The sequence below is a fragment of the Topomyia yanbarensis genome, chromosome 1, assembly GCF_030247195.1.
Source record: "Topomyia yanbarensis strain Yona2022 chromosome 1, ASM3024719v1, whole genome shotgun sequence".
Lineage (NCBI taxonomy): Eukaryota > Metazoa > Arthropoda > Insecta > Diptera > Culicidae > Topomyia > Topomyia yanbarensis.
The window spans coordinates 10,054,968-10,081,586 of NC_080670.1; the positions used below are offsets into that span (position 1 = coordinate 10,054,968).

At 39.5% G+C, this 26,619-nt stretch overlaps 1 protein-coding gene and 1 long non-coding RNA gene across 2 annotated transcripts; one reads left to right on the forward strand and one right to left on the reverse strand.

The window, feature by feature from the left end:
* The first annotated feature begins 4,952 nt into the window (after nt 1-4,952).
* LOC131693509 (early growth response protein 3) lies at nt 4,953-6,013 on the forward strand. Its single transcript, XM_058981381.1, has 2 exons — nt 4,953-5,678; nt 5,754-6,013. Exons 1-2 carry the CDS (start codon nt 5,132-5,134, stop codon nt 6,011-6,013), a joined length of 807 nt encoding a protein of 268 aa, XP_058837364.1. The 5' UTR covers nt 4,953-5,131.
* A 21-nt stretch (nt 6,014-6,034) lies between these two features.
* On the reverse strand, nt 6,035-15,901 carry LOC131676865 (uncharacterized). The gene is made up of 3 exons (XR_009303254.1): nt 15,608-15,901; nt 13,481-13,771; nt 6,035-13,424 (listed from the first exon to the last, which is right to left on the reverse strand). It is a non-coding gene; the product is annotated as an uncharacterized LOC131676865 (long non-coding RNA).
* Nucleotides 15,902-26,619: the final 10,718 nt, after the last annotated feature.

Here is a 26,619-nt window from a genome sequence, read left to right on the forward strand (position 1 = left end):
TTGCATTTGACGAGATCTACAACTAGGGTAGCCACCTCCGGCGATGCTTTCACCCAGAGATTTTTGCCGACCTGGGATATGCTTGTATAGAAGCACGAGTGTACGTTTAAACCAGACCTACCTGCTCAATTTAAGTAAGACAAATATAAACTAGTAGTAAGTAAGTCTTTTTGTAACTCGTCAAGGTATCAATTACCAAAATTGACTCACATTCACCGTTTAGTGCTTTGTTTTGGCAAAGCTAATGCACACCACTGTTCTGAGTTTTTCTCATTAAGCTATCGATTTATATATGTGTGAAATTTCAACTACCCGGCTAATGCCAAAAAATCCGAAAGCCCCGACCACTTTCGCTGTGGAGGAACAAGGATTGCTCTCTGCCACAGCTAACAGGAGAAGTAGAGTGAAGAAGGAAGTAGAGGGGCAGCAGAATTTTCGCTGCGCGCAAATTCGGTTATTCATCATCACAGTCGCTAGGGAGGTTCCAAAAAAGGTACTCTCTGGTTTCTCTCTGGTCAACAGCTAATGACCGCTACAGGTGCAGCCAACATTTACACCAGAAAAACTTGCAACTAGATAATAAAAATTTGATTCTAAAGCATATTATTGTAATTCTGTGAACGGAAAAAGTTTTCTATCGATGTCACGAAAGATCATGGTGATAGAAGTGTTATATATTATGTAGTAGCGAAGATAAACTGTCCACCAAGTTTAAAAAATGTTCGAGCATTGTGAACAAGATTTGAATTTACAAACAAAACATAAGAACGAATACATGTGTTTCCCATAAAAAAAATTTCAATCGATTTGTGATACGTCTTTAAAGTGATCCGATTTCTCTCAAAGTTTGCTCAATTTGTTTAATACATTTTTTTCATTTTACGACCGGCGAGGAAAAAAAAATCCAATATTGCAAAATAATTCCTCCTCTAGCTCTTCTACAATTTAGTTTAATGCATTTCCCCCAGAAGGAAGTAAATTTTTCATAGAGCCATGTCGTAGGGTTCCCAAGTCCAGAACAAAGGCTTATTTTTGTTTTCTCATCAGCAAACCAGAGCTTCTGTGTTGGTTTCCGGAGACATCACTCATTCGGCATCAAGATGCCCAGAAAGTCCTCATTTTTCTATGTGAGAGTGTGGTTGTCACTTTTTTCGAACGAACATCAGTGAAGCAAACAAACAATTGACCTATCGTTTTATTCTTTATCCAGTGTATACAAATACCTTGCCTGTGCATATTTTGCGAAATTAGCCGTACAACGGTTTCGTGACTTTTTCTATACATAAACGGTTTTGTGGGGTACATTCGTACTCCTGAACTGAAAGAGATTTAATATGTCTAATTTTTATTGCATTTATAAATAAATTGGACAGCTTTATTCTAAAATCATTCGAAAAGCAGCCTGTTCAAAAATATTCGTGTTTTGTCTATTTTATTATGTTATACTTCGTTGTTTGGAAAACAAGTCTTTAAAATACGTCAAAATTCCCTTTTTTTTCTTAATATTGCTATAACTCCGACAGTTTCTAACCGAATTTGACCATCTATATGGCGTTGTGAAGATGATCAAATTTCCTTTTGAATAAATAGTAAATAATTAAAAAATCGATCAAAAAGTGAATTTATTCCGATGCTTTGTTGAACACCAAACAAACAGTGAAAATACAGCAATATGCAATAACTGAGATAAACCAAGAAGGTACCAAAGTGACAGGTACAGCCAGTGCATTGTTCGTGTAGGGTAATGAGCCTATTTGCGCTGTGTTTATATTATCATCCTATCCATTTGAAGCCGTTGGTTAGGGCAGCGTCTGCCATCTTTGTTCAACGCATTGATTCAAATAGTAGAGAAAAGATACACAGAAAAAAATATTTTGTAATTTTAAGTTTATTTTCATGCACATATTTGGAGCATGAATATAAATGTAAAATTAAGTCCCACCACAAATACACACGACTTGTCTTCAACGAATTTTTCTATAATTTTTAACGTGGATTGAAAATTACAGTTTCTTTAAACAGAAAACCAATGCACTTCAAAGTATTTTTACTCGAATACTGCTGTAAAATGAATGACATGTAGTATTACACGAATGAAAGTGTAAAATTGTATGCCGTTTGATGCTCCAATTGATTTTAGCGTAATTTTCAATCAAATTTTTGATTCAATCGTTGTATGTTTACATTCGTATTGATTTACATGTCGTTTAAACTTCATTATTTTTTGGTGTGTAGGAGCAGTCGATTCGAGTTTTCATTGCGCTCAAAAACGAGCATTTCACCGTTCTGAGCGTATTTATGTTAATATCTGGGTACGAAGCAAAGCTGTTGATACCAATTTGTACGCATTCCATAGATTGTAGATCGAGTAATTAATGAATTAGTGAGGCACCCTCCCTAATAGGGTGACAATAGGCACAACCCTATATAAAGTAAGTGTGTTTCAGGGTCTGTACTACAGAAGAATTGCGTGGTACATATTATATGCAAATCATATTCACGAATACGTTTTGTCTCTTTCATCCGCAAAACAAAAATCACCATAATGAACCGTAACAGAAAAACCGGGGTTGCGAATAGCTCTGGGGTACAAATGTACCCCACCAAACCGTTCTAGGTTTAGTGATATGTCTATACACAGCAAAAGCAAGCCCAATTCTAAACGAGTTGTGTGCTAGATTTTCCGAAATATCCCATAAGACAATTTATTCAGAAAGTGGATCTTTTATCAAAGTGCAGACGGAGCTCGATCTGACAGAAGTAACAGCTGCACCATATTTTACACCAGGTGCTAATTATGTTCGAGAATGACTCTATAGAAGTTCGCTTACCTGATTTATCTTCGCAGGTAATTGAATCTGTTCAAGATGGTGTCAGTATTCGATCAGCCTCTAAACAATTCAAGGTTCCGTTCGAAGCATTACGTGCTCGTGTGAAAGGAAAGTGCTAGTCAACAATGAAAGCGCGTCAGATATTTCACGTGAGTTAACAATATAATAATTTAAGGTGTTATTGAAGTAGTTAATTGAAAAAAAACATCATCGAAAAAGAGAAGGAAAAGGAATCCAAAAATGCAGCGAAGCGCAAATATGATCGTCGCACAGCTAAGCAACCACATGAGTCGTGAGGAATGCACAACTTCAATTCCACATTCTGGCGACGACGAGGACACCGAAGAAGTCATTCACATGTACAAAGTCAGGCGCAGGTGCTGAAAAAATATGCTTTTTCAACATTTCCCTCCGCGGTTTCATGATTTTTCACATCATTTGCCATTTCCTCATTTTCTTACCTGCACGACGTCAATGGATTGCATTTATTGTGTTACTAATTATTTCATATTCTTCAAATAAAAGATAAACCGCTAATTTTCTAGGTGTGATTATGACACGCCATACAAATTTTGTCCCATGGCCCATGTCATAAGATAGCACAACAGCGACGACATGGTAAATATTGTTATTACACTCAAGGTATTATCAAATTTACATTGAAAACAACAGTCAATGGGATTTTAGTTAGGATAAATGAGAAAGGCTCAAATGCACCACTAGGTGGATAATAACAATTTTTTTTGCTATCTGTCACACCATTTAAAACTGATATATGGAGAAAATGCGAAAAACCCGAGAAAATGAATGAATTCATTACGACCACGTTCCTTCGGGTGCTTGCATACTTGTGAGGCACTTTTATTTGTCAGGTTTTTAAAATTGTTATGATATATTCTTAAATAGACACCGATTAACCAACAAAATTATAATTTATAAGCATTTTCTAAAAGAACACATTCCAAAAATATTGTTTTTTTTTCGACTTTGGTCGCTAGTAAGAAGAAAATGAATATTGTTTTCTACTAGTAGTTTGCTCCTGGGACGGGACTTGCAGTTACGAAATGCAGCCAGTCTGTTTAAAATATGTAAGGTAGAATAAGAGGCTATGCCAGACAAAACATAAAATGAACAAAAAAAGAAAACATCTATCCACAGGTTCCATCCCAGGTTCGCTCCTGTTAAACAACATTCAAACCACGGAACTACATGGTTCTGCTCACAAAAGATACCCCAACACTGTTATCAGAAGGAGCGTAGAATGTTAGATAAGTTTGGCGTTCAGGATACCGGTGAGATCGTTCCATGTTCTACGTGTTTCTTTATTAATTCAATGTCATTAAAAAAAACCCAATTCAAACATCAAAAGTAAAAAGGAAATGAGACCTATCGAAATTTCAATATTCAGTGGGAACGGAAATAACGTAGTTGGTAAATCGATTGTATTGTACAATGAATTAAAAACCACTATAATTGAAGTATAAAAAAAATCAGTATCGTCCGTTACAAACTATGAGTTTGAAAGGGTTTTTTTTATCATTGAGCAGAATGTCCAGGAATTAGTCTAGTCGTTTGAAAATTTGAATCAAAAGTGGAAATAAAACATTTGATACTTACAACAAATTTAACGCTGAAATTTTGATTCACCGCTATCAAAGTTAATGTAAATACCTTTAAGTCTCTTGCTTGTTTGCGCCAAAATACCGATCACAAAATTTGCTTCACTAGCTTCAACCATATACTTTCCTCGTCCATCGACATTTGAGCACACAACTCCCTATCTTGTTTCACCACAACCATCCATATTCTGGCCACAAATTCACCACATCACCATCATTCTTTGCAACGTTTGCAACATGAAGGGGACTCCCGCTATCGACGAATGTTCACGGGAAAAGGGAACCCCGAAAAATGGGAGGAGGCAGCGACCCTCTTCTTGTTTGTTCTTATTCGATTTTATCGCTTCCACCAAGATTCTCCCTTCTGTTTTGCACTCGATTCTGTTCGATTCCGACCCTTCGCATGACCGTGCGTATGTTTCAATTAGACGTACAAGAATGTGACAAAAAATCTTAGGGCTAGAGAAAAGGATGTTTTATATTTTGGTCCCTCTGACCGTTCCATCCCTTCGTTATTGTTTGGTTTTGTGTTAAATTTGTTGATTTTGGCTACGGGCTCTTCAGTTTGCAGTCAGATCGCCAAGTGTCAACAACACTCCTCAAAGCTTAGAATTCGTGTAGTTTGCGGTTCGTAAACAAATTGACGTTTCGTTTCGCCATCGTGAGGATCGTGCTATAATCATGTCCATGAGATCGATTATGCCACCGCAAACCTACTCGCGCCTGTTTAGGCCGTGGGATGCAGCTGAGGGCAAGGATAGTCCCAGCCCCAGCAAATCTAGTGACTGTGGTAGTGATAGAGTGATTAAACATGAACCCTGTGATGTTGCAGTTCGTGCACGACTAGATATGGAGAGTCCGGTTTCTTCCGAGCCTCAATCACCCATGCTGAGTCCCGTCAAGTTCCCGTTGATCGGAACACCTGAATTGGATACTGCTAGTGCTTTTCTGGGGCACCCCGCGGATTTGGCTTCATACTACTACTACTGCAGCCAGCAGAAATTGGGAATGGATTTGATTCCGCCGGGATTGAATTTTACCGGATTACCAATCGATCCGTTGTCCTACGAACAAATGGAACAGGAATATTTTCGGGTTCTCACCGAGGACGCCAAAGCGAAACTTTTGAGCAGTCGGAAGCAACGGCCAAAGAAATTCAAGTGTCCCCACTGTGAGGTTGCGTTCTCCAACAATGGCCAACTGAAAGGTCACATCCGCATCCATACCGGTAAGTTCGAGACTATTTCGAGTATTATCTTCAGCTTGGACTAACAAAACGTTATTTTTTTCCTAAACCTTACAGGTGAACGACCATTCAAGTGTGACGAAGTAAGCTGCGGAAAGACGTTCACCCGCAACGAGGAACTAACCCGGCACAAGCGAATCCACACCGGAATACGCCCGTACGCCTGCCAGACCTGCGGCAAAAAGTTCGGCCGACGGGATCACCTGAAAAAGCACACCAAAACGCATATGCCTCAGGAGCGGTACACGTACGGATTGGCCCCAGCCGCCATGCTGATGCCAATGTATACGGCCGCGTCGCATCTGTACGGTTACTAGCCGTAGGGTGGAGTGGGGGGTTTGGGCTCTGTTAGGAGAAAATTTGTTGTAAATATGTATAACCTGAAGTTGTTAAGTAATACGTTGGGACCAGTGAATTGCCATTTTTTCAGAAAAAGACTATTTTAGAGATATAATGACTGATGTATTTTTGTAAAAATTTTACGGTAGAGAGTTTCTAATAGTTTTAAGGTCAAATAAATCGAATTTGAAAATGGGACTTCGTTTGCATTCTGTCCATTACGGATGTTGGGTTCCGTGGATTTTCCCTTTGTTTGTTATTTTCTGCTATGTGAATGATAAATTGGTGGTTCTAGAAACTTCAACAAAGACGTTTTAGCTTCGCCATGTCGACGTTTTTATAGTAAATTATGAAAATGCTTATATTAGATGATTTTTTTTCTATTGCAAAGCTCACGGTTTATAGCAACACTTCACGCACAGGACAATTTTAAGTTTGTGATACACTTGTGAATAGCTGTAGAAGTTATATCGCAAGCGTTTTCTGAAGCGTTTACTACCACAAAAACGGTAATCGCTTGAAGAATTTCTCCAAAAGTTCGCTACAATATTGACCCACCTATAAAGAAGAGCCGTTCAACGAAGCTACGCTGATCTATACTGGTCGATTATTTCTAATTTTTCGGTTAGAAGACGAAACTTTTAACATTTAGACAAATTAGAAATGGTATAACAGAACCGAATCACATACCTCCGAGGTTAATAATTTAAGAGGGTAAGGCCACAATGCCTCACTTAAAAAAGAATAATTTTGGAAATTTTTATTCGGGAGTAGTCTTATTTTCTTTTGATGTTACTTCTTTTCTATATTTTCAAAATTTCAGGATCCAGATTCAACATTTTCTCCAGATTCATTTGGTCGAAAGGGGGTCATTTGGTCGAAAGAGGGTCATTTAGTCGAAGGGGGGTCATTTAGTCGAAGGTGGGGTCGTTTAGTCGAAAGGGGGCCATTTGACTGAAAGGGGGTCATTTCTGCCGAAAGGGCGTCATTTGGCCGAAAGGGGGTCATTTGGTCGAAAGGGGGTCATTTGGTCGAAAGGGGGTTATTTGGTCGAAAAGGGATCCTTTGATCGAAAGGTGGGCATTTGGTCGCAAGGGGGTCATTTGATCGAAAGGGGGTCATTTGGTCTAAAGGAGGTCATTTAGTCGAAAGATCATTTAGTAGAAAGGGGGTCATTTCGTCGAAAGAGGATCATTTAGTCGAAAGGGGGTCATTTAGTCGAAAGGGGGTCATTTGACCGAAAGGGGGTCATTTCTGCCGAAAGGGCATCATTTGGCCGAAAGAGGGTCATTTGGTCGAAAGGGGGCCATTTGGTCGAAAGGGAGTCATTTGGTCGAAAGGGGGTCATTTGGTCGAAAAGGGATCCTTTGATCGAAAGGTGGTCATTTGGTCGCAAGGGGGTCATTTGATCGAAAGGGGGTCATTTGGTCTAAAGGAGGTCATTTAGTCGAAAGGAGATTATTTAGTCGAAAGCGGCTCATTTGGTCGAAAGGGGTCATTTGGCCGAAAGGAGGTCATTTCTGCCGAAAGGGCGTCATTTGGCCGAAAGGGGGTCATTTGGTCGAAAGGGGGTCATTTGGTCGAAAGGGGGTTATTTGGTCGAAAAGGGATCCTTTGATCGAAAGGTGGGCATTTGGTCGCAAGGGGGTCATTTGATCGAAAGGGGGTCATTTGGTCTAAAGGAGGTCATTTAGTCGAAAGATCATTTAGTAGAAAGGGGGTCATTTCGTCGAAAGAGGATCATTTAGTCGAAAGGGGGTCATTTAGTCGAAAGGGGGTCATTTGACCGAAAGGGGGTCATTTCTGCCGAAAGGGCATCATTTGGCCGAAAGAGGGTCATTTGGTCGAAAGGGGGCCATTTGGTCGAAAGGGAGTCATTTGGTCGAAAGGGGGTCATTTGGTCGAAAAGGGATCCTTTGATCGAAAGGTGGTCATTTGGTCGCAAGGGGGTCATTTGATCGAAAGGGGGTCATTTGGTCTAAAGGAGGTCATTTAGTCGAAAGGAGATTATTTAGTCGAAAGCGGCTCATTTGGTCGAAAGGGGTCATTTGGCCGAAAGGAGGTCATTTGGACGAAAGGGGGTCGTTTGGTCGAAAGGGGATCATTTGGTCAAACGGGGGTCATTTGGTCGAAAGGGAATCATTTGGTCGAACGGGGGTCATTTGGATGAAAGGAGGTCATTTGATCGAAAGGGGGTCATTTGGTCAAAAGGGGGTAATATGACCGAAGGGGGTCATTTGACCGAACGGGGATTATTTTTGCCGAAAGGGGGTCATTTTGTTGAAAGGGAGTCATATGACCGAATGCCGTTCGGCCGAATGAACGTTGGCAAAAGGCAGTTTTATCGAATGTAACAAATTTATTGACTTTTTTAGTTTTTTTTTTAATATATGCATTATATACTGAATGTATTGTAGCGGTGGGTTCAAAACTGTAACAGAAATCGGATGGAAGAAAATCCAAAAAATGCGACTGGAAGAATCGATATTGGCGCGATCGACAATATTATTTTGACAATAAAAACACACTTGTACGGTAGTCTACAGTGTATAGCAATATATTATATGAAGCTATGAAGAACAGCTCGTGTTGTAACAAATTAAGGCAGGTGTTTGGACAAAATTTAGGTTTTAAACATGCCCTTGAATTTAAATAAGTTTTGCAACCGTTTTATAGCATATATGAGAAATTCATCTCGAATCAGTTTCATTACAATGAATAAACATTTCTTTAAACATTATGGTTTTAAACCCGAAATGAATACATATCGTCTACCAATACTTCTCTCGCTCTCTCTTTCTGAAAACTGAAAATCTTATCGAGCTGTATGAAGGACATGGTAAATTTTGTCCAGTTTTCCTGTAGATAAATATAAAAGAAATGTATAAAAATAACAGCTCCTGTTAAAAAGAAGAAAAATATCCACAAAATGACCAATAATAAAAAATAAAAATTATTGTCAAAAATAATTAAGCAGTATTCAATTTAAGACAAACAAATCACATTCGTTACAAACTGGGTCGTCTCTGTGTATACCTCTATTACGGTTATTCAGTCAGCTCTTGAACGCTTATTCAGTCAGCTCTTGAGCCAGTTGGGCCAATGACATTTGGCACGGGTACACGGTATTCGGTTAAATGGCATTCGACCAAACTGCTTGTTCTGCCAATCGCCATTCGGTCCAATGATATTTTCGATCACTAGGCATTCGGTCAAATGACCTTTTGGCAAATTGGCCCTTTTGACCAAGTGGCAGTCGGCCAAATAGCGTTCGGCCAAACAGCACTCGGCAAAATGGCTTATCAGTCATTTTCAGTTATAGTTATTTAAACTTTTTAATGCTAGCTTATAGCAAATCTGCCTACTCACCGATAGCACGAAATTGTACTATACCATCGATTTTACTAACAGATAAATAATATTTTTTAGTAGTTGATCTACACCATGGGAAGGATTGAGAGATAGATTATTCAAAAATGTTAAAAATATTTCAACTTTCAATCACCATAGTGGCCATAGTGCAGAAAAGCCTTCCGAATAAGAAAGTATTTATTTTTTTTTTCTGGTAAAAATTAGGGGTTAAATCTTGTACGGAGTTCGAATTGTCCGCGGCGAGCTTCTGCGCGAGATTGTTTATAAATCCGCCATTTTTATTTATTTTGACATAAAGCTTATTTGTTGAGTAATTATAAGCTCAAAAGTATGTAAAAGATTGTTTCTTTTGTTGTTCTTTTTTTTCAGAAAACTACCTTCTTAATGAGCCTCTGATAGAAACTGAACAGATTTTTCATTCAACTTCCGAATGGCTTAACCCAATATGAATAATACAATTTAGCTTTCTCAAATCGAATCAATACTTCAACAGAGCAAACGTTACGAAGACCACCTGCACATTACAACAATGCGTTGCTTACTTCCCAAGTAGCCTCATGCCAACAAAACAGCAAAATCTATTCAACTAGAAAAAATATGTACATATTCTTCCGAGCCTTAAGTACTAATTGATCAATGATCCTCGAATTGCATTCAATCAAAACGGAAGAGTATTTCAAAAAAAATGACCTTTTTCTGCCAACATTGAGAAGAGCAAAATCCTATGCCTGCTTAAATGCGATGGCAACAATCAAAAGTCAGCTATAGCAATCACTCAAAGTATTGATGGAAGTTCCCTTACTAAACTGGCAAGCACTATTGGAAAACAAGTTAATTCTTCCCGATGTTTGGTGTAGGTAATCAACTTCCTTATCCGTTGCATCCTTCCTCGTCCCGTCTGTCTTTTCCCAAGACACACAATGCCGAGGTACCTACCGTCGATCGTAGACGGAAGTAGAAATGATATTATTGTACCTTTATACAGACAGAGGTTCTGACGAGGAAGGACGGCTCTATCCGGGGTTTGATACCACCTCCGAAGTGACGTTTTGTGTGTTTGTTTACAACTGGTTTTGTGCAATTTAATCCTCCCGCTGTGCCTTCTTTCTTGGGTTTCCCGTGGGTAAACAAATGGGTATTGAGCTGTATTCGGAAGAATAAGTATCAATGCTTGGCTTTTGGATCGATGGATGATCGTTGAGTGTTAGGACGTCATTGCGAAAGATGGTCATGTAGAAAATTGTCGTAATGAAGCTAGCGAAGAGACCTCCAGGACCGTAATTTAGCTTCCTCTACACAGCTGGAGTTTCTTTTAAATTGCTCTGCAGTTATTGTTATGTGCCTAACTTCTTGAGGCTTTGCAGTAAACATTACTGTCATCGATGACATCCAGCTTTCAATGGGAAGAAGATCGTGTTTGATTTATGATCTCGCTTCTTGTTAAATGATGAGTTTTATTATTTCGATTCTGCGAATCTCTATGTCTTAAAAGTAAAGATTCAAGAAACTTTTGGAACACATTTTTGTCACACATAGCAGCGCTACCGTCGCGATTTTATAAGGATATATGATATGCTATTACGAAGCACCATCCTTTATAAAGCCGCAACTGCCATTTTGTTCCGAACGCGACAAACCGCACAGCATCCCTCATCCATCGCATTTGAAAGCATCGGCACTATCGTAAAACCACTTTAGACGATCTGGGTCTAAAGCAGAGCTGTCGCATCGTTTCCCTTCAAATTGAATCTTCCGTTTCTCGCTTATTCCCATAATCACCACAGCAGGCGCGGACCGACCAAACGCGTACGAGGGGTGAATCCCGGGTGCACACATTTGCTTATTATTTATTTGATCGAATCAAAAGAGCACAACAATGGAGCGATATAGACCGATAGCAAAAGCTGATGCACAGTGCCAGAAGGAGGGAAAATGGTCGAAAGATAATGGTGTACCGTATTAGTACAGTGTGGCAAACCGCGAAATAGAAAAGAGGCGAATAAAACTGGAGGGTGCGATACTCGTCCCCTCGATTGGCGGCTGGTGAGAGCGTAAGATTTGGAGGGTTTATAACTATACGCAAGAAATAGAGTCAGACACTTTCATCCGCAAATAAATTTGTCAGATACTGAAAATAGTTTCGTTTTTTTAACAAATAACACTTTCATCTCAAGTTGGTTAAGAGTAAGGGTAATAAAAATGGTTTAGATAAATACTAATTAAAACGGAAAGGATACTTCACGAACCAACCCTATTGAACGGCTCTTCCAAAGCCAGGAAAACTCTTGTCAATTTTCCTATAATTTATGGATCTAGGGGTTGTATCATGATTCATGTTAAACTAACATTTGTTACTGATTTTTCTGCCGATCCTACCACACACTGCTGATAGAAACGCTTTATGTCTAAAATTGAATATATAGCACAGCCTGCTGCTTCTGCTACTGTCGCCATCCATCCCCGGTTTTTCATTGCCGTAACGGGCCAGCCATAGAACCCCACCACACTGTGGAACGCACAGAGTGCAAGGCTTGTCGGAAGGAGTGCTAACAAGTTACCCTGCTCGCAGCTTGAATAAATGGAAGGAAACGGCAAGCGAGCGGCGGCATAGAAAACCCACCGAGTTGCCCCTAAACTAACTTTCACTGCCTCGTTATGGCCTCCGCGCGCTGAATTCCAGTTTTCCGGGCTGATTTTGCCGTGGGGGTTATGCCCATGCAACGTGTTATGCTGGCCTAGCGCGCATACCATCCACACAGTGCGCCTACTTTACCTTCCGTTCGTCCCTGTTCGCTCGCCTGCTTCGATGAGTTTTTCCACCCGTCCCTCGGCACACGAATTTTCCCTTTGCTAGCCTGACAGTACCATAAGTACATTCATAGACGTTTCTATCGCTTGCAACGGTTGGATGATTCTGCAATTTTCCTTTTACAATGCATCGATTACTTTTCGCACGCTGGCTGGGGGCGCTGAGCATAATTTTCTCCCTCGAGTGGGTTTGCGATGAAATGTTTTTCCGAAGGATTTTCTTCACAGGTAGAAACATATCCGACCAGGTACATGTTCATACTGAAGAATGAAAGTTTCATTGTTTTTTTTTTCTTGGAATGTTAGATTGAAAGGAAGCCATTTAAAAACCAATTTTTTAACGAAAGAGCAGTATATTTAGTGCTGGGCGGTGATCAGCTATTCTCTTCCGCGTCTCTTATAACCTTTTTTATACCAATAGTGCTATCGTTGGAAATGAGCCACCTTTGCTATGAGAATACTTGATGGCAAATAAGTAGCAGTTTTAACTTTACTATTTTTAAAATTGCGCATATGTTCTAGCATGTAATTTTAAATGATCGTTGATTTGGTGGCATTGTAAAAGAACATATCCGCCGAGTGATGCCAATCAAGCTAACATTTCTTTGGACTGAGAACTCTTACTTTCTTTGTTTGTTTAGTTTTTTAGGAAACTAGTTCACAGGGCATCAATGTGCGTGGGAAATACGCATGGTCTTGTCTGAGTGGAATGATGACTGCTGAATTATGTACGAGGTTTGAGAATTAACAACTTATTTCAGGACAAATTTATCCTTTGGAGTTTCCAGTAAAATAGAATGACATTTTGAAAGGTTCAGTCCTTCATCTCGAAAGATACTCAACAAATGCTTTGTAGTATGTACGCTTAGGTAAAACTGGGATACAAAATGAGCAAGCCTATATATCAATGGAATAGTAGTTTCCTCTACTACTGATGTGTTCAATACTTCTCCTTCATCAGCAAGGCCACATCTATTTTCCGACCTATCTTTTACATCCAGTTCGAATAAATTTTCATTTGCATAATCAGATGCACAAGAGTCCGTGCTTCCTGATTCGAAGTCATTTTAATGGTTTCTGGATCATCATGTTCCATGCACTGCCGATAAATCTCGCACTTCCTGACTATCTTTGACTTCTTCCGCTTTCTTCGTACATCTACGAGACATTTTAGGTCTTCCAAATCGACGCAAAACATCATTCTACCCCCTAGAATTTTTTAGGAATTAGCTGTTTAAACTCGACTAAAAAAGTAAGGCACCTACAGTGTGATGAGAAAAGCATTTTTAACTTGGAATCCTCGGGTCAATTTCCAATCGACTATATATATATATCAGGTTAGATCACTGTTCGCAATACTCCGTTGGCTGCCTGTTTGGAGTTTAAATTGCTGTAGTTTAGAGAACAAGTAAATCACTCTTGGTGGCCGGATATCCAGAGTTTAAGGGGACCCTGCCTTGGATTCGGCAGAAAATCAAGCAATATTTGAGAATTCGTCTGCCATTACGCGCAAAACAACATCCTACTTTGTCAAGTGCAGGGCCTGTCGTAGTTAACTGAAAAGAGAAATGAAAATAATTCATTGAAATAGATAAAATTTCCAATGACTTATACCTAATTTCAATAGCTTTTGATAGAAAAAAAAACAATTTCAATACCAGGTCGATTGATGTGAATAATAACAGAACTACTATTTATACAGACTTTTCTGCGATAAACAGATTCAGGCTTCAAAAAAAATCAAATCATAAACAACTCTGTGGAATTTTGCCTTCAGCAGTTATTTTCGACCCTTATATCAAACAAATCTTAACCCTTAAATGCATGGAACTCAATTTTCCTTGGTACTCATTTTTCTGGTTGTTTACAATCTATACCTCCTGTTAAGGCTTTATATCACGGTATCCGGTATGTTGCCAAATAGCAACAGTATGTATTTAAGGGTTAATCATAAAGGTAGTTTGTGTTACCATTTTGAAATATTTTTTTGGTTTCCATTCCTCAGGCAGTTATGTTTCCAACTAATTTATTGTAGATGAGTAAAGTTTGGGGGCTGCAAATGACGATAAATGGCCACAGTCGCTCTCTCCCTCTTACATTTGTTAAATTGGGATGCCGCACCGAATAACCTCAACAAGAAATACCTTCTAATAATCGCGATACGCACAATTCTTAGAAAACGGCACAAAAGAAGATGCCCAATGTAGCAATAAAATATCTAAAGGTGCTGTTTGATGCCAACAGATGTTTGCACCGCTACAATCAATATTACACGAACCACACTTTCTTTTTTATATCAAATTGATCACACCATTCATTTCACGAACACAAAAGATGTCCAGTTCTGATCAGACCACCACCGGCCTAACAACATATTCTCAGTTCTTGCGGGATCGAATCAACACGCATCGGCTGTGTGCCTTTCGCGCTAAACGATGCAATTAAGAAAGTGCGTGCGGAGAAAGGACTAAATATAACTGTCTCTTGCACCACCCAAGCCGATCCGATCCTAGAGATAAGCTCGATCGATCTTGCTTTGTTTGGACAGGTTTCAGCCAATAAATAAAAAACCACCAATAGAATTACCCATAATAACAGAATGATTTCGACACGGATAAGGACCGTGCAAAAGGAAAAATATGATGAATCAAGAAAGGACTCTTCGCTTTCTGTACTGATCAAGTTCTTCATTATCCAATCAATGTTGTAATTCAAGCTTAATTTGATCTCGGGTTACAGTTCAATTCAGCAGGCGTCAGGATCTGGTTGCGCAAAACCGATCCTCTTCAAAGTGTTAGACAATGCAGGGATGCGAGCTATCTACGGAAAACAACCGTGCCATTCAGGTGAAAGCGATTGGCATTTTGAAATGAGGGGATAAAAAGGACAAGATACCTTTTTTCTTCATTGATGCGCAACAAAAGGCTAGTTTTTGCGATATTTCAAGAATTTTTGACACTTTTTTTCTCGCTCGGTGGGAGTTCTTTCCTTAGGGGTGCAACTTCGAAGCAGAGCCGGAATTTTCGATGGTAACAGAGCAAACAAATGGATTCTGCCAGACAGTGTGGCACCTCTGGTATTTAGGTAGAAACAGTTGTATTTCTCGACAAACATGTCAAATGGTGCAAATGAGAGCCTCTCTTTGTTTACTTTCTCTTTCGATTATTACGGCGTCATCTTAAAACTTTTCAATATTGTTTCAGAATATATCGAAAAACTCTGATGTCGACTAGCTTATTCTGATAAGAGTTGAGTAACAAACGTATAAACTAACAAGTTATTAGCGAAAGAGAAAGTAAGCAAAGAGAAACTGTCATTTCCTTCCTCCTTCTCCTTGCTAAACAAACCGCAGGCAATAGCTAAAGTGAAAATACATTTTTCAGTGCACTAACCTTGCCGATTTAATATCAAACTGCTACTGAAAGAAGGTAGAGTACTTCCTTACCGATTGCAATCGAGTTTTTGGGAGATTCATAACTATAAAACTTGTTTTGTGCAAATATTTTGTCCAAATCCACAATTCTCCTGTAGCATTTTTCACTCTTGTTGCACTTTCTTAAACACATTTTTTTCACATTATGCACCAAGAAACATTAATCGATTATTCACAAAACTTGAACTTTTCTCTCGCTCCCACAAGGACCGAAGAAAAGCGTCGCAAAACTCACATTTGTGCGTTTGAGCGTTCACTGTGACCTTTTGTTTTGTGCAATACTAGTATGAAGCAGAACACAATGTGTTACATGACGTTATTTTCTGAGCCCCCAGCTCGTTCAGAATGATGCCTTTGTCTGCTGTTACTAATCAGTTGTTCTTTAGAAAATCTGTGAACAGTAGATCAGCAAAAGTAACCAAAGATCGCAACAAATTTCATTCCGGTCGAGCTGGGGCTCGGAAAAACAGCGTCGTCAGTATCACAATGTAAAGGCCCTAGTATAAAGGTACGCAAAGAGCGTGCAGAAAGTGAAGCCGAAAAACAGTCTACCTATCGAGCAAAATTAGAATCCAACTTTGCTGCAGAGGTATCAGAGATGGATTCCAATTGTGCTCGATAGGTAGGCTTTTTTTGACTTCACTCTTTGCGCAACTGTTCTCTATAGACTGTGTCACAATGTAACGTAGAGTATTTTGTTTCTTTGGCAAAAAACAAAGAACATTTTTGACTGTGGTGCCAAAACTGAGTAAAGGAAATTCTTTAAAATATCCTACATAAATAAATAAAAAATAAAGTTGTTCTTTTAACTCATCCAGGTGGAAGCTTATTCTTTTGATTTTTAATTTATTTTCAGAATTGCACCAACACGCGCCATTAAAAAGATTGCTTTTACCCTGCAAAAAGTTTTACGGCACATGTCACCTCAAATCAATGTAACAATACTGCTTTTCTGGTTGGGACAGATGTAGTTTTGTGCAGCATGAGGTCCAAACTATGTCGCCATTCATCTTTGATATAGAACTCATATCCTTTAACTTCCAGCGGGGTCAACCGGGGTACGAGCCACCTTATACCGTTTTTGCTTGGACCCGGAGCTGGGTCGGGTTCTGGCCCCAACCGCTGTCAGTTCATACATTTTGACAGTGGTGGGGCTGACTCAGTTTGGCTTCGGGCAGGAGCTCATTTTAGGCCGTTCAAAATTATTTCATATTCTCTTCACAAATAAAATCGTGTTTTCTGTTGTAGCTTCGGTTTATTAACGACCCTGGATTAATTTTTTCGAAATGTTTTCATTCGCTAGTTTCCCTATAGTAAGATTTATTGAAAGATTTAAGTTTACAAGTTCAGACTAAATCTATAAAATCTGTCAATGCCTGTAGGCCATGCAATGATCCGTTGAATCAATCGTGCAGACGAACGCTTTCGGACGATGGAGGGTCATCAAGCCTTAAGGCCAAAGGTCATTCGGTAGAAGGACGTTAGGCCGAATTGTCATAACGTTGAAACTGAAAACATTTAAAAGGATCAATAAAGCGTGCATTCAATAAATAGATAAAAACGACACCTAATTGCTTCAAATCGGGTACCGACATCGACTCCGCTCCGTCGGATTTAAACTAATGCATGGTCCTATGTTGGAGTAATCCGGGCAAACTAGTGAATTACAGGTTTGCTTGCGAAGGGCCGCCCCGTCCGACAGGGGGCAGTTTCTCAACGGAAAATGCAGCAATCAGTTTGATGAAATTTGAAAAGAACAGCTCCACAAACTCTCAGTAAACACAGCAATCATGGGCTAAGCATTACGATACGTCATGTCACGAATTGCTTGCTCGGTTAAACCCATTCCGGAACCAGTTCGGAATTTTGAATAGAACCCAGCTCGAATGCAACAGCCGAAAGCCCGAAACCAACTCAATCGGTTGTGGCATTTGAGCTGGATGCCATACTGACTCCCAGTGCTACGAAATTTCAAAATCAGTTACCTATTTAAGCTTGTATTTACAGAAACCGACAATCAGATTCAACGCCTCCCTCATTCATTCACTTTCCAACTGACTGAAATTTCATGCAGAATCGAATACTTGAGTGCAAAGGAAATATAAATTCATTCACCAACCAAAGCATTCATTTGTTATTATGTCGACAGTTTGAAGGCAGAAGTTAGCATCTTCACATTTTAGAGCATAAGTGAACTGTGTAATCTATATCTGGTGCACTTTTGATCAATAATCCCTCTCAGAGCTAGCATAGAAATAAAATTCACTTTGGTCCTGATACCGAACATGCCGTACCTGAAAGCGCTGCTTCGGGAGAACGAATGACGATGGAAACGAACGCAAAATTTCATTCATCGTAGCGGGTATGAATTGAATTTCGTTTTCTTTCAAGTTCATGCAGCGATGTCAATTTGTTTAAGCTCTGCTGACTCCACTCAGGATTTCGAATCAAATTTCGAATGGTTTGCCCGGGTGCTGCACCTTTCGGTCAGTATCCGGCTTACGTAAAATTCGCTACGATGACGGCATTCTTCGCTTCGGGGCGTTGTCGATGGTAATTAAAAACCATCGAACATAGTAATTTCATTACTATCGTCATGGCTGCCGTAGACGAACTGATAAAGCTTTCATTTTTTTGACAATTCTCCGCCGGACCTACCACCAGGTTTCGCTCGAATTCTGATCAATTTGATTTAACTGGCAACTCTGCATATTCTATTTACGAATCTTTCTATAATTCTGGCAACAAAATTTGTTTTTTAGTTTGATTTGTTCCTGCAGTTATGCTGCTGACAATGTTTTGTTTTGATTTAATCGAGCACTGAAACTTATACAAACCGTGAATTTCGAGCAGTTCAATTTTTTTCATGACGCATTTCATACCATCCTGGGCCATTCCAAACCATTACATATCAAGCCATGTTGGAAATGCGATCCCATTCCAAACTAACCAATCAATCTTTATCAATCTGATCAGAATTGAATAAGTTCATCTCATTAACAAATCACGGAGTGTTGTTCCCCTCGGGATTTTGGCATAAACCATAAAATCAGACGTGATAACCGCACCAAGGTGTACTTTTCTTGTTATTTGGTTGATTTTTTTTACATTTGACAGTTTTCAAGGCCTACTATTTCGTTAATCCAGGTGTGTCCGCATAATGACAGAGTACACACAAATTTCGTATAAGTTATATGTTATACATATGCCTAGAATAACCATGTGTTCGTAGTACTTACCGATGTCTTACCTACTGTACCCCTAGTTTTAATTATTTTCAGCAACTTTAACTTGTCAAAACGATACACAGAAATTTGCTGGTTTATTCGGTGAACCAAAAAATGATGATCCATTTGTATGAGACCTCGGCGTATTTAATTTGCGTTTGGTGATACCAATATTTCTTTCAAAATGTAACTTTTCACATCGAGTAATGAACCTATTTTGGTCCTATTAGGGAGAGTATCACACTATTCAAAAGAATGCAGGTTGGAATCCTGTCAATGGGCGATTTTTTCGCATCATTTAAAGCATTCCATTCCACCCTGTTTTCCGTAGAGCATTGCTTAAAAATCAAGTTCTTTCTAATTCTAAGAATCTCCTTCGAATGTATGACCAGAAGCCAAACATCATTTGTCAAAGGTGATCACACAAAGCTCATGCCCCCATACGGTGATTTTGTCCGCAAATTTCACAGCCCCTGGAAAGGTGCCGACTAATTTTACCGATCATAATTAGCATTAGCCTACTCATCGGTCAAATTTCAAAGCATCTAAAATCAGGTGGCCGTCGGTGACAAGGATAATGATTCTGTTAAAATCTCGCAGCAATTCCAGGTAAATTGCTCTGCATACATCAACGAAAGGGAAAAAAAGCAAATGTGGTCGACTCGAAAGTTACAAAGTTTGGTTAGGTTCATCTAAAGTATCTGTGAAAAATTCTCACACAGTTTTCTTCTTCAACTCCTTTTCATTAAATTTGGCGTCAAAAGTGAACCCCCGGAGATTGCAAAAAATCGAATTATCTCAGGCTTTTGAATAGAGCTTGTTACTGATAGGTTTGATTTTGGAAGTATTTGCAGAATCGCTGAGATGAGTTATTCATCTAGTAGGTAATAGATTAATCACCTTTAACGTAATATTATGTATATAAAAATAATTTGCAAAAACAGACACTTCAAAATGTTAGAAAAAAATCTCAAAAAAAAATTTTGGTGTAAAAAATGGTATTAAGGTTTAAAGACAAATTATGAAACTAATTTCAAAATTGGACACAGAATGTCAATCATAAAAGAACCGTAACTCAAATGACATCCCAACCTGACAGTAAATGGACACTGCACGCCTTTTTATCGTCATTCTCATCCCATTATGTCGTTTCCACTTTGCCAACAAAGACGCAAGATTTCTGATTGCCATCTCCTTTTGCTAGGACCAGAAAAAAAACAGATAGCGATTTTTTTCCCATAGGACAACACACAAAGCTGAGTTCAAGTTGATTGCAGGAAAAGGTGTGCCGATTTCTTCGATTTCTGACAGTATCGATAAAATACTTTAACTATAACTAATTTTCGAAAAAAGTTGAAGTATCAACTTTTATCGAAAATTAGGTAAAGTTACAAAATCACTTTGTAAGATTCCGTCACAAGTGTAACACGGAAAAATGTTACAACATTCATTGGACCACCTTTATATAAAACGCCTTGTAAGGGATCCATTTCTCACGCACCAACCATGCCACCAGGCAAGGCAAAAGGGACACTTGCCTTTGGTTAGTTTATGAGCTATTCTATCCCTTTCCTCCTATTCTCCACCCGCTTAATACTTCGGTGGAAAATTTGTACTTGGAATCAAGGAACAAAGCGAGCAAAGTACAAAAAACATCACTGAATGAATAAATAAAAAAGAGGAATTCACCTTGTCCGAGCAAAATTTTATGAATGAAGGACTAGAAACACGGTGTAGAAGGCAACAGCGGGCTCACCCATATAGTAGGCCTATAAACTGATGCAGAGTGGACCAGACAGACTGTCTGCCTGCCTGCTTCGATTGAGAAGAAGCTAGTTCACGCATAAAAGAATACCCCCTAATCGAGGGTTCTTCATCTTCAAAGTCCGATCGAAATTACACTGCCCGTGATGATCTCTAGCACCCAATCAATGAGATAGCCGGAGACAACCGACTCGAATAAATCAGAGCAGGTATCGAAATCCATTCAGTAATAGAGGAACGGAACGGGGCAGCTTTTTAGAATTCGTTAGGATAATTCTTTGCACGTTTTGTATTCCATAAATGATAAATTGTGATTCGTGGTTTCGCTTTTGTTCAGCCAGAGACTGGTGTACAGAACCAATCCGTGTGTTATGGGTAAATTTCTCCCACGTTTTCCAAATTGCAAATATTTGTCCCTTGATATAAATAGTTGTAGATCTTTCGTTTTGCACTTGCATTTATGAACTTTTGAAAATGGTACGAAGCATGCGGAGATAATGCGCATTGTTTTACAGAGATTTAGTGTTTTAAGGGTGGTACTTTTTTGGAACAATTGTTATTTTTGTAGTGCTTCTATCATATTTTAAAGTACGTTTATGTTATTTTCAAGGTGTTATGGAACTTTTACAGAATTTCAATTTCTTTTTGGTGATATTTTTTGATGCCTTTATATTTTTATTTTTTGGATCTTTTATGGCTTTTTGCGGTACTATATAATACTATTATCACAAGTCATAACACTCGACTGACAGGTGTTCAATAAAAATGTGAATTTTTTCAGTCATGTAGTCAAGAAACAAATTTTTTTTCAGCGAATTATTCTTTAAAAGAACGTCATTGAATATTGGAGAAGGGTCAGCCAGTTGCGACGCTCTCACAAAAGCGCTGGACGGCAGTGACGTCCATCTTCCGGATACAATTCCGGATCCTGGTGGTCAACTGCTTCGTATCCTTGGCCCGCCAATTATTTTTGTACACTAGGGCACTGGGGGAGCCGGAAAAATTCTCAATGGAACGGCACTGTGGCAAGTTGGTCGGGTTCCTTTCTTTCGGCACGTACGGTATCTTTTTCTTCTCGATACTCCAGCGTCTTCTTAGCGTAATGGGAAGACGCCTTGTCCGGCCAGAAGACGTACTTCCCATCCGCATGATGCTCCTTTAAGAACGGCAGTAGAATTTCCTCAAGACACTCCTCCCGGTACACTTGTTGATTGATGGCCAAATCGCTCGGCTTGAACCACGGCTTCGAAATCCCTCTGTCCGATATGGCAATGTACAGCATGACTTTTTTTTTCAAATTTATGCTTAAACTTATATTTTACTTCGGGGGGTGTGGCCAACTTGTCGCTGGAATAGCAACTGTCATTTCCTGGAATGTGGGTTTTCGGGAGCGGAAAGTAACTTTTGTCGTCCAGCACGAACGACGTCCCGCGGTAGTTCTTCGTCAACCACTGGCACTGCGATTTCACGATTGCAATCTGTCCGTCCGTGTACTCGGGGGACCGAGTCTTCTTCCAACAGATGATGTACTCCATCTTGAGGGTTCGGTGAATCAAGGTATGGGAGCAAGGATATTTTCAGCCTGCGTCACGCTAACTCGTTCCGTCCTTGCTGTCAAACAGCTTTTTCAACGCTTTCTTCTTCTTCGTCATTATATTGCAATTGACGTTAGGTTTTTTCGTATCCGCACGTTCCGTCCCGGATTTTTGTAATTTTCAATGTATTTTCATGGCTCCTTTACAATATTTTTATGGCGCTATTTGATGTTTATGTTATTTTTGGCGAGGTTTCTGAATTCATTTGTGGTACATTCATTGCAACTCGATAGAGGTTAGTTATTTTTATTGTATTTAAATGGAGGTTTTACAAGGATTTTTTTGGTAATTTTGCTCTTTTTGGCCAGTGTTTTTATTTTTAATGCGATAAATTTATATTTTTGTCTTATTTTTGTTTTTCGTTCTTTTATTGTACAATTGTGATTCGTTGGATGGCCCAGCTTCTGTCCAACTAACGAATTTGATTCACTAGTTGGATCGACTGTCAAAAACTCTCCAAAGAAGACGTTAATAGTGTAAAAGATTGATAGATTGTCAAAACAAATTTGACATGAAATTTTAGCGTTCAAATCAGCCCCCTGTCAAGGACGACGTCTCTGTACAGCCAGCATCACTGCCATGAAAGGCAAAACATTGATTTTGAACCGAATGATTAGAAGCTGTATTTAGTTACAAAATGTCGATTTTCTGAATGATATGATATTAAATCATCCCACAAGATGCAAAACGTCGTGTGGAATGCTTGAATATCGAGCATAGTGCCGAACATAATTCTTTGTTTGGGGCTTTATAGCTATAACGCCCCATATATGTCGGTTGCTGTCAAACTCCATATGATGGTATAGGGTTGCCAGGGGGCTGGTTCAAATGCTTTTTAGTTGGACAATGGCCAAACTAGCGGAGGTTCAACTAAAAAGCGCCCCAGTTAAAAAGTGACCAACCAGCGAGTCACGAATGTATTTGTATGAAAGTCAAGGATCAAGTATCTAAAACCAAGGATCCTTGAGTGACTGTTTCATGATAGCAGATATTCAAGGCTCAATGATTTTTGAGATTCTGAAACAAGGTAATGATTTCAAGACCTTGATTTCCAAGATCAAGAATCGTTGAATTGCAAGATCAAGCGTGTTTCCGGATCCAGGATATTCTAGGAACTGCCATTGAGATCCTACATCAAAGATCATTGAATTCCAAAATCAATAATCCTAAATATTTAAGAATCAAGGATCCTTAGGTATGTAAAAATAGAAAAAGACTAGCTGACCCATACAAGAAAACCGAAGCAAAATGCATAAGGAAAGGGAGATATTGTACAAACTTACCGCTCAACCGTCATCACTTCCTCGCGCTCCTTTCCTGAGCACAGGGATTCTAGTCCTTGTCCAGAACACACATCGGCAGCTTTATCATGGCCTAACGAGACTCTTCCGGTAGCTCCTAGTATCCACAGATAATGTTTCGCGTTTGCTCTTTCACGCCGCCACGGGTGAAGGTGCTCCTTTGTACTTTTTCCTCGGGTTCTCTTCGCGAGCTTGTTGCATCCAGAGGTGACTCTGCACCGGTCTTTTTCACGTCCGACTGCCAACAGTGCTTGCTGTGTTTTTTCGAGATCCAGAAGTAGAGCCACACGCGCACACTCACTCGCGGTAGGCACTTGGAGTCTTCGGATTCGCGACCCGATAAGGAAAAGCACACTTTTAACCATCGTTCTTCGAGTTTCCGTTGGAAGGCGTTGTTCTGCTTCTTCACCGGCGGAATCGAATGGGCTGGATGTTCCAGCAACGCTCGATCGCTCGCTCCCTCCAACGCACACGGTTCCATTGCTGTAAACGTAAAACGTAAAAATACCGTAAACTTCTAACACTAACACTTCACTTAAGGCTCAGCAGCGGGCTTCTCGTTTTCTTTCAGCTATGCATAAGATCTGTCTCCGTTCGCGTCTACACTCAGCCGGCTATCGAAACTTCTGACGCATGCAGTTTTTTGTTTGGCAGCTCCAGTGCTGCCGTCATCCCGCGACTAACCAAGATGGTAAAATAGAAGGTGAAATCATACGCCGTTTTTGAGTGTTGGTTTCTTGCTAGCGAAATTAATCTTGGCTTCCGAGAAAAGAGATTATAACTACTAGAGGCCGCATGTCGCTGCTAACACTGTAAATTTATCATCTCGGGTACACACATGTCAAAGTAATGGGATACAATATGCTAGAGCGAGACCCCATGTTCCAGTCCGTGAATACATGGAGACAGTAGCGCTTTGTTCTCTCTAGTAGTTATAATCTCTTTTCTTCCGAGCCTCTGGAGAAAAACATCAACAAAACTAACCATTCGACACAAAGCTTGTAACCACGTGGTTAAAATAACTATGGTAACCAGGCCCGCAAATAGTAAATCTCTCGTGTGTTTTTTGTAAACGGCCAATAAGCATGCTGTCAAAATTCACTTTGAGAGAAAATTCCGGACAAACCGTAGCTCGCCGAGAATGGACGTTAACATTTTATGAAAGAGAAAAGTTTTCTCTTTTGTCTTTTGTTGTATGCTATTGCTTATTGGCCCTTTTCAAAAAACACGCAAGATCTTTACATATACATTAGAAAAACTAGAAAGAGAACTGCGGAGACTTCATTTTGGATCGATTGGATTCGCGTTTAGCTGTCAAAAAACGAATCCAATCGAACATTGCCTATCCTTACAACGTTGGACGTGTTGCCATGCAATGCCGGGACATACGTTGCCAAAAATGCTGTTTTTCTCTCCGCAATTCTCTTACTAGAGTTTTTCTAGTTTACACTGGTATAACGATGTAGCTATTCAAACAGGGTTGCTATGGTTACTAATAAAATTCACTTGATTTGAAGTCATACTGCTTCTTTTGTTAATAACTTTTCTCAACGAATTTTCATAAACTTGCAATGTTCCCCGAATGTGCTCAGTAGAAGAATACCTTTAGAAATATATAGTGTTCTGATTAATTAAATGATGAGGTGATTTTTTAAGAATTTATTTTCAATGTTAACTTTTTTCCATACAAACTTCCATATAAACTTTGAAATTTTTGGAGGGTCCGTAGACACAACCAATCGGTACCAAAATTTGCACAATTACTAAAGACCATAAAAGGAATCAGAAAAGCCTGGTGGAGCTAAAAGTCAAAAATTGAACCAGTCTACTGCACAGATTTCCACAGTTTTCTGTTTTAATGCACAGATTTCCACAGTTTTCTTCAACAATGCACAGATTAGCACAGATTTCTCATTTTTTTACCTTGTTTTCAGCCTAATTTGTACGTTTTCAGTGACACAGATAGACACAGATTTTTCAATGGCCCACGCACAGATTTTTCAGAATATCAGTTGGCATCCCTGCTACATAGAGCGTCGTGTAAGGGAAAGATTTCAGATTCTGCGGACTCTGTATGCATTATTGCTACAAAGGCCCATTTGCTTGTAATTAGTGCAAGGTTGAAATGCATGACACTCGGTGCAAACAGCCGAACAGGTAAACGATCTTTGTTGAAGAAGATATAATTAAACACCGAAGGTCACCCAACGCGAGTTTAAAGGGGCACAACATTGTGCTCCGCCCAGTGCGATTGTCATTCGAAATCTTCGCTCACTAGGGTAAGAGGTCCTTGAAAAAGCCAACCCTCTGCTTCAGTAGATCCACACAACGCAAATTTGAATCGGTCACTACACCATTGATCTCAACTTTGTGAGCGGATATGTAGACGCGGTAAGAACTACGGAAGGAAGAGACGAAGGGAAACCCCTTGGTGTAGGGCTGAGCTTAAAAGAATGAAGAAGGATATGAGAAGAGTTTGGAACCCGCGTCAGCGTGATGACTTCAGGGTTTTCTGGTCAGCTCGTAGTGTATATAAGAAATGTCTTAGATCTGCAGAACGGGCTGACTGGCAAAACTAGTGTCATTATAGACTATAGTATGAACGAGGCTCCTTTAAAACCAAAATGGAGTTATATTGGATTCCGAATTGAGATGGTCTGCTTACATTGAATTTGGAGTCAAGAAAGTGTGCATAGTTTTCGTGCAACTTTCGGAAAAAATAGGGTCTCAAACCCAAATACATCTATTGGATTTATAGGACAATTTTTCGCCCAATACTAATATACGGATGTGTTGTGTGTTGGCAGAAGAGGAGGTGGTGACGATCCAGTCAAACCTCAACCATCTGCAAAGGATGGCGCTCATGGCATTGAGAGGCGCATTCACAACAACTCTGACTGCGGCTCTTGGGGCACTTCCAAACATTAAATGTCTACATATACACATTAAACAATTACCATTATCATGTTTAGAACAGTAATCATGTTGATCTACCATTCAGACACGACGGTGGTCTAAAATAGGACATGTGAAGATTCACTTTCGAGAGGTGTTGGTTGACTAGCTATACGAAGAGACAACAAG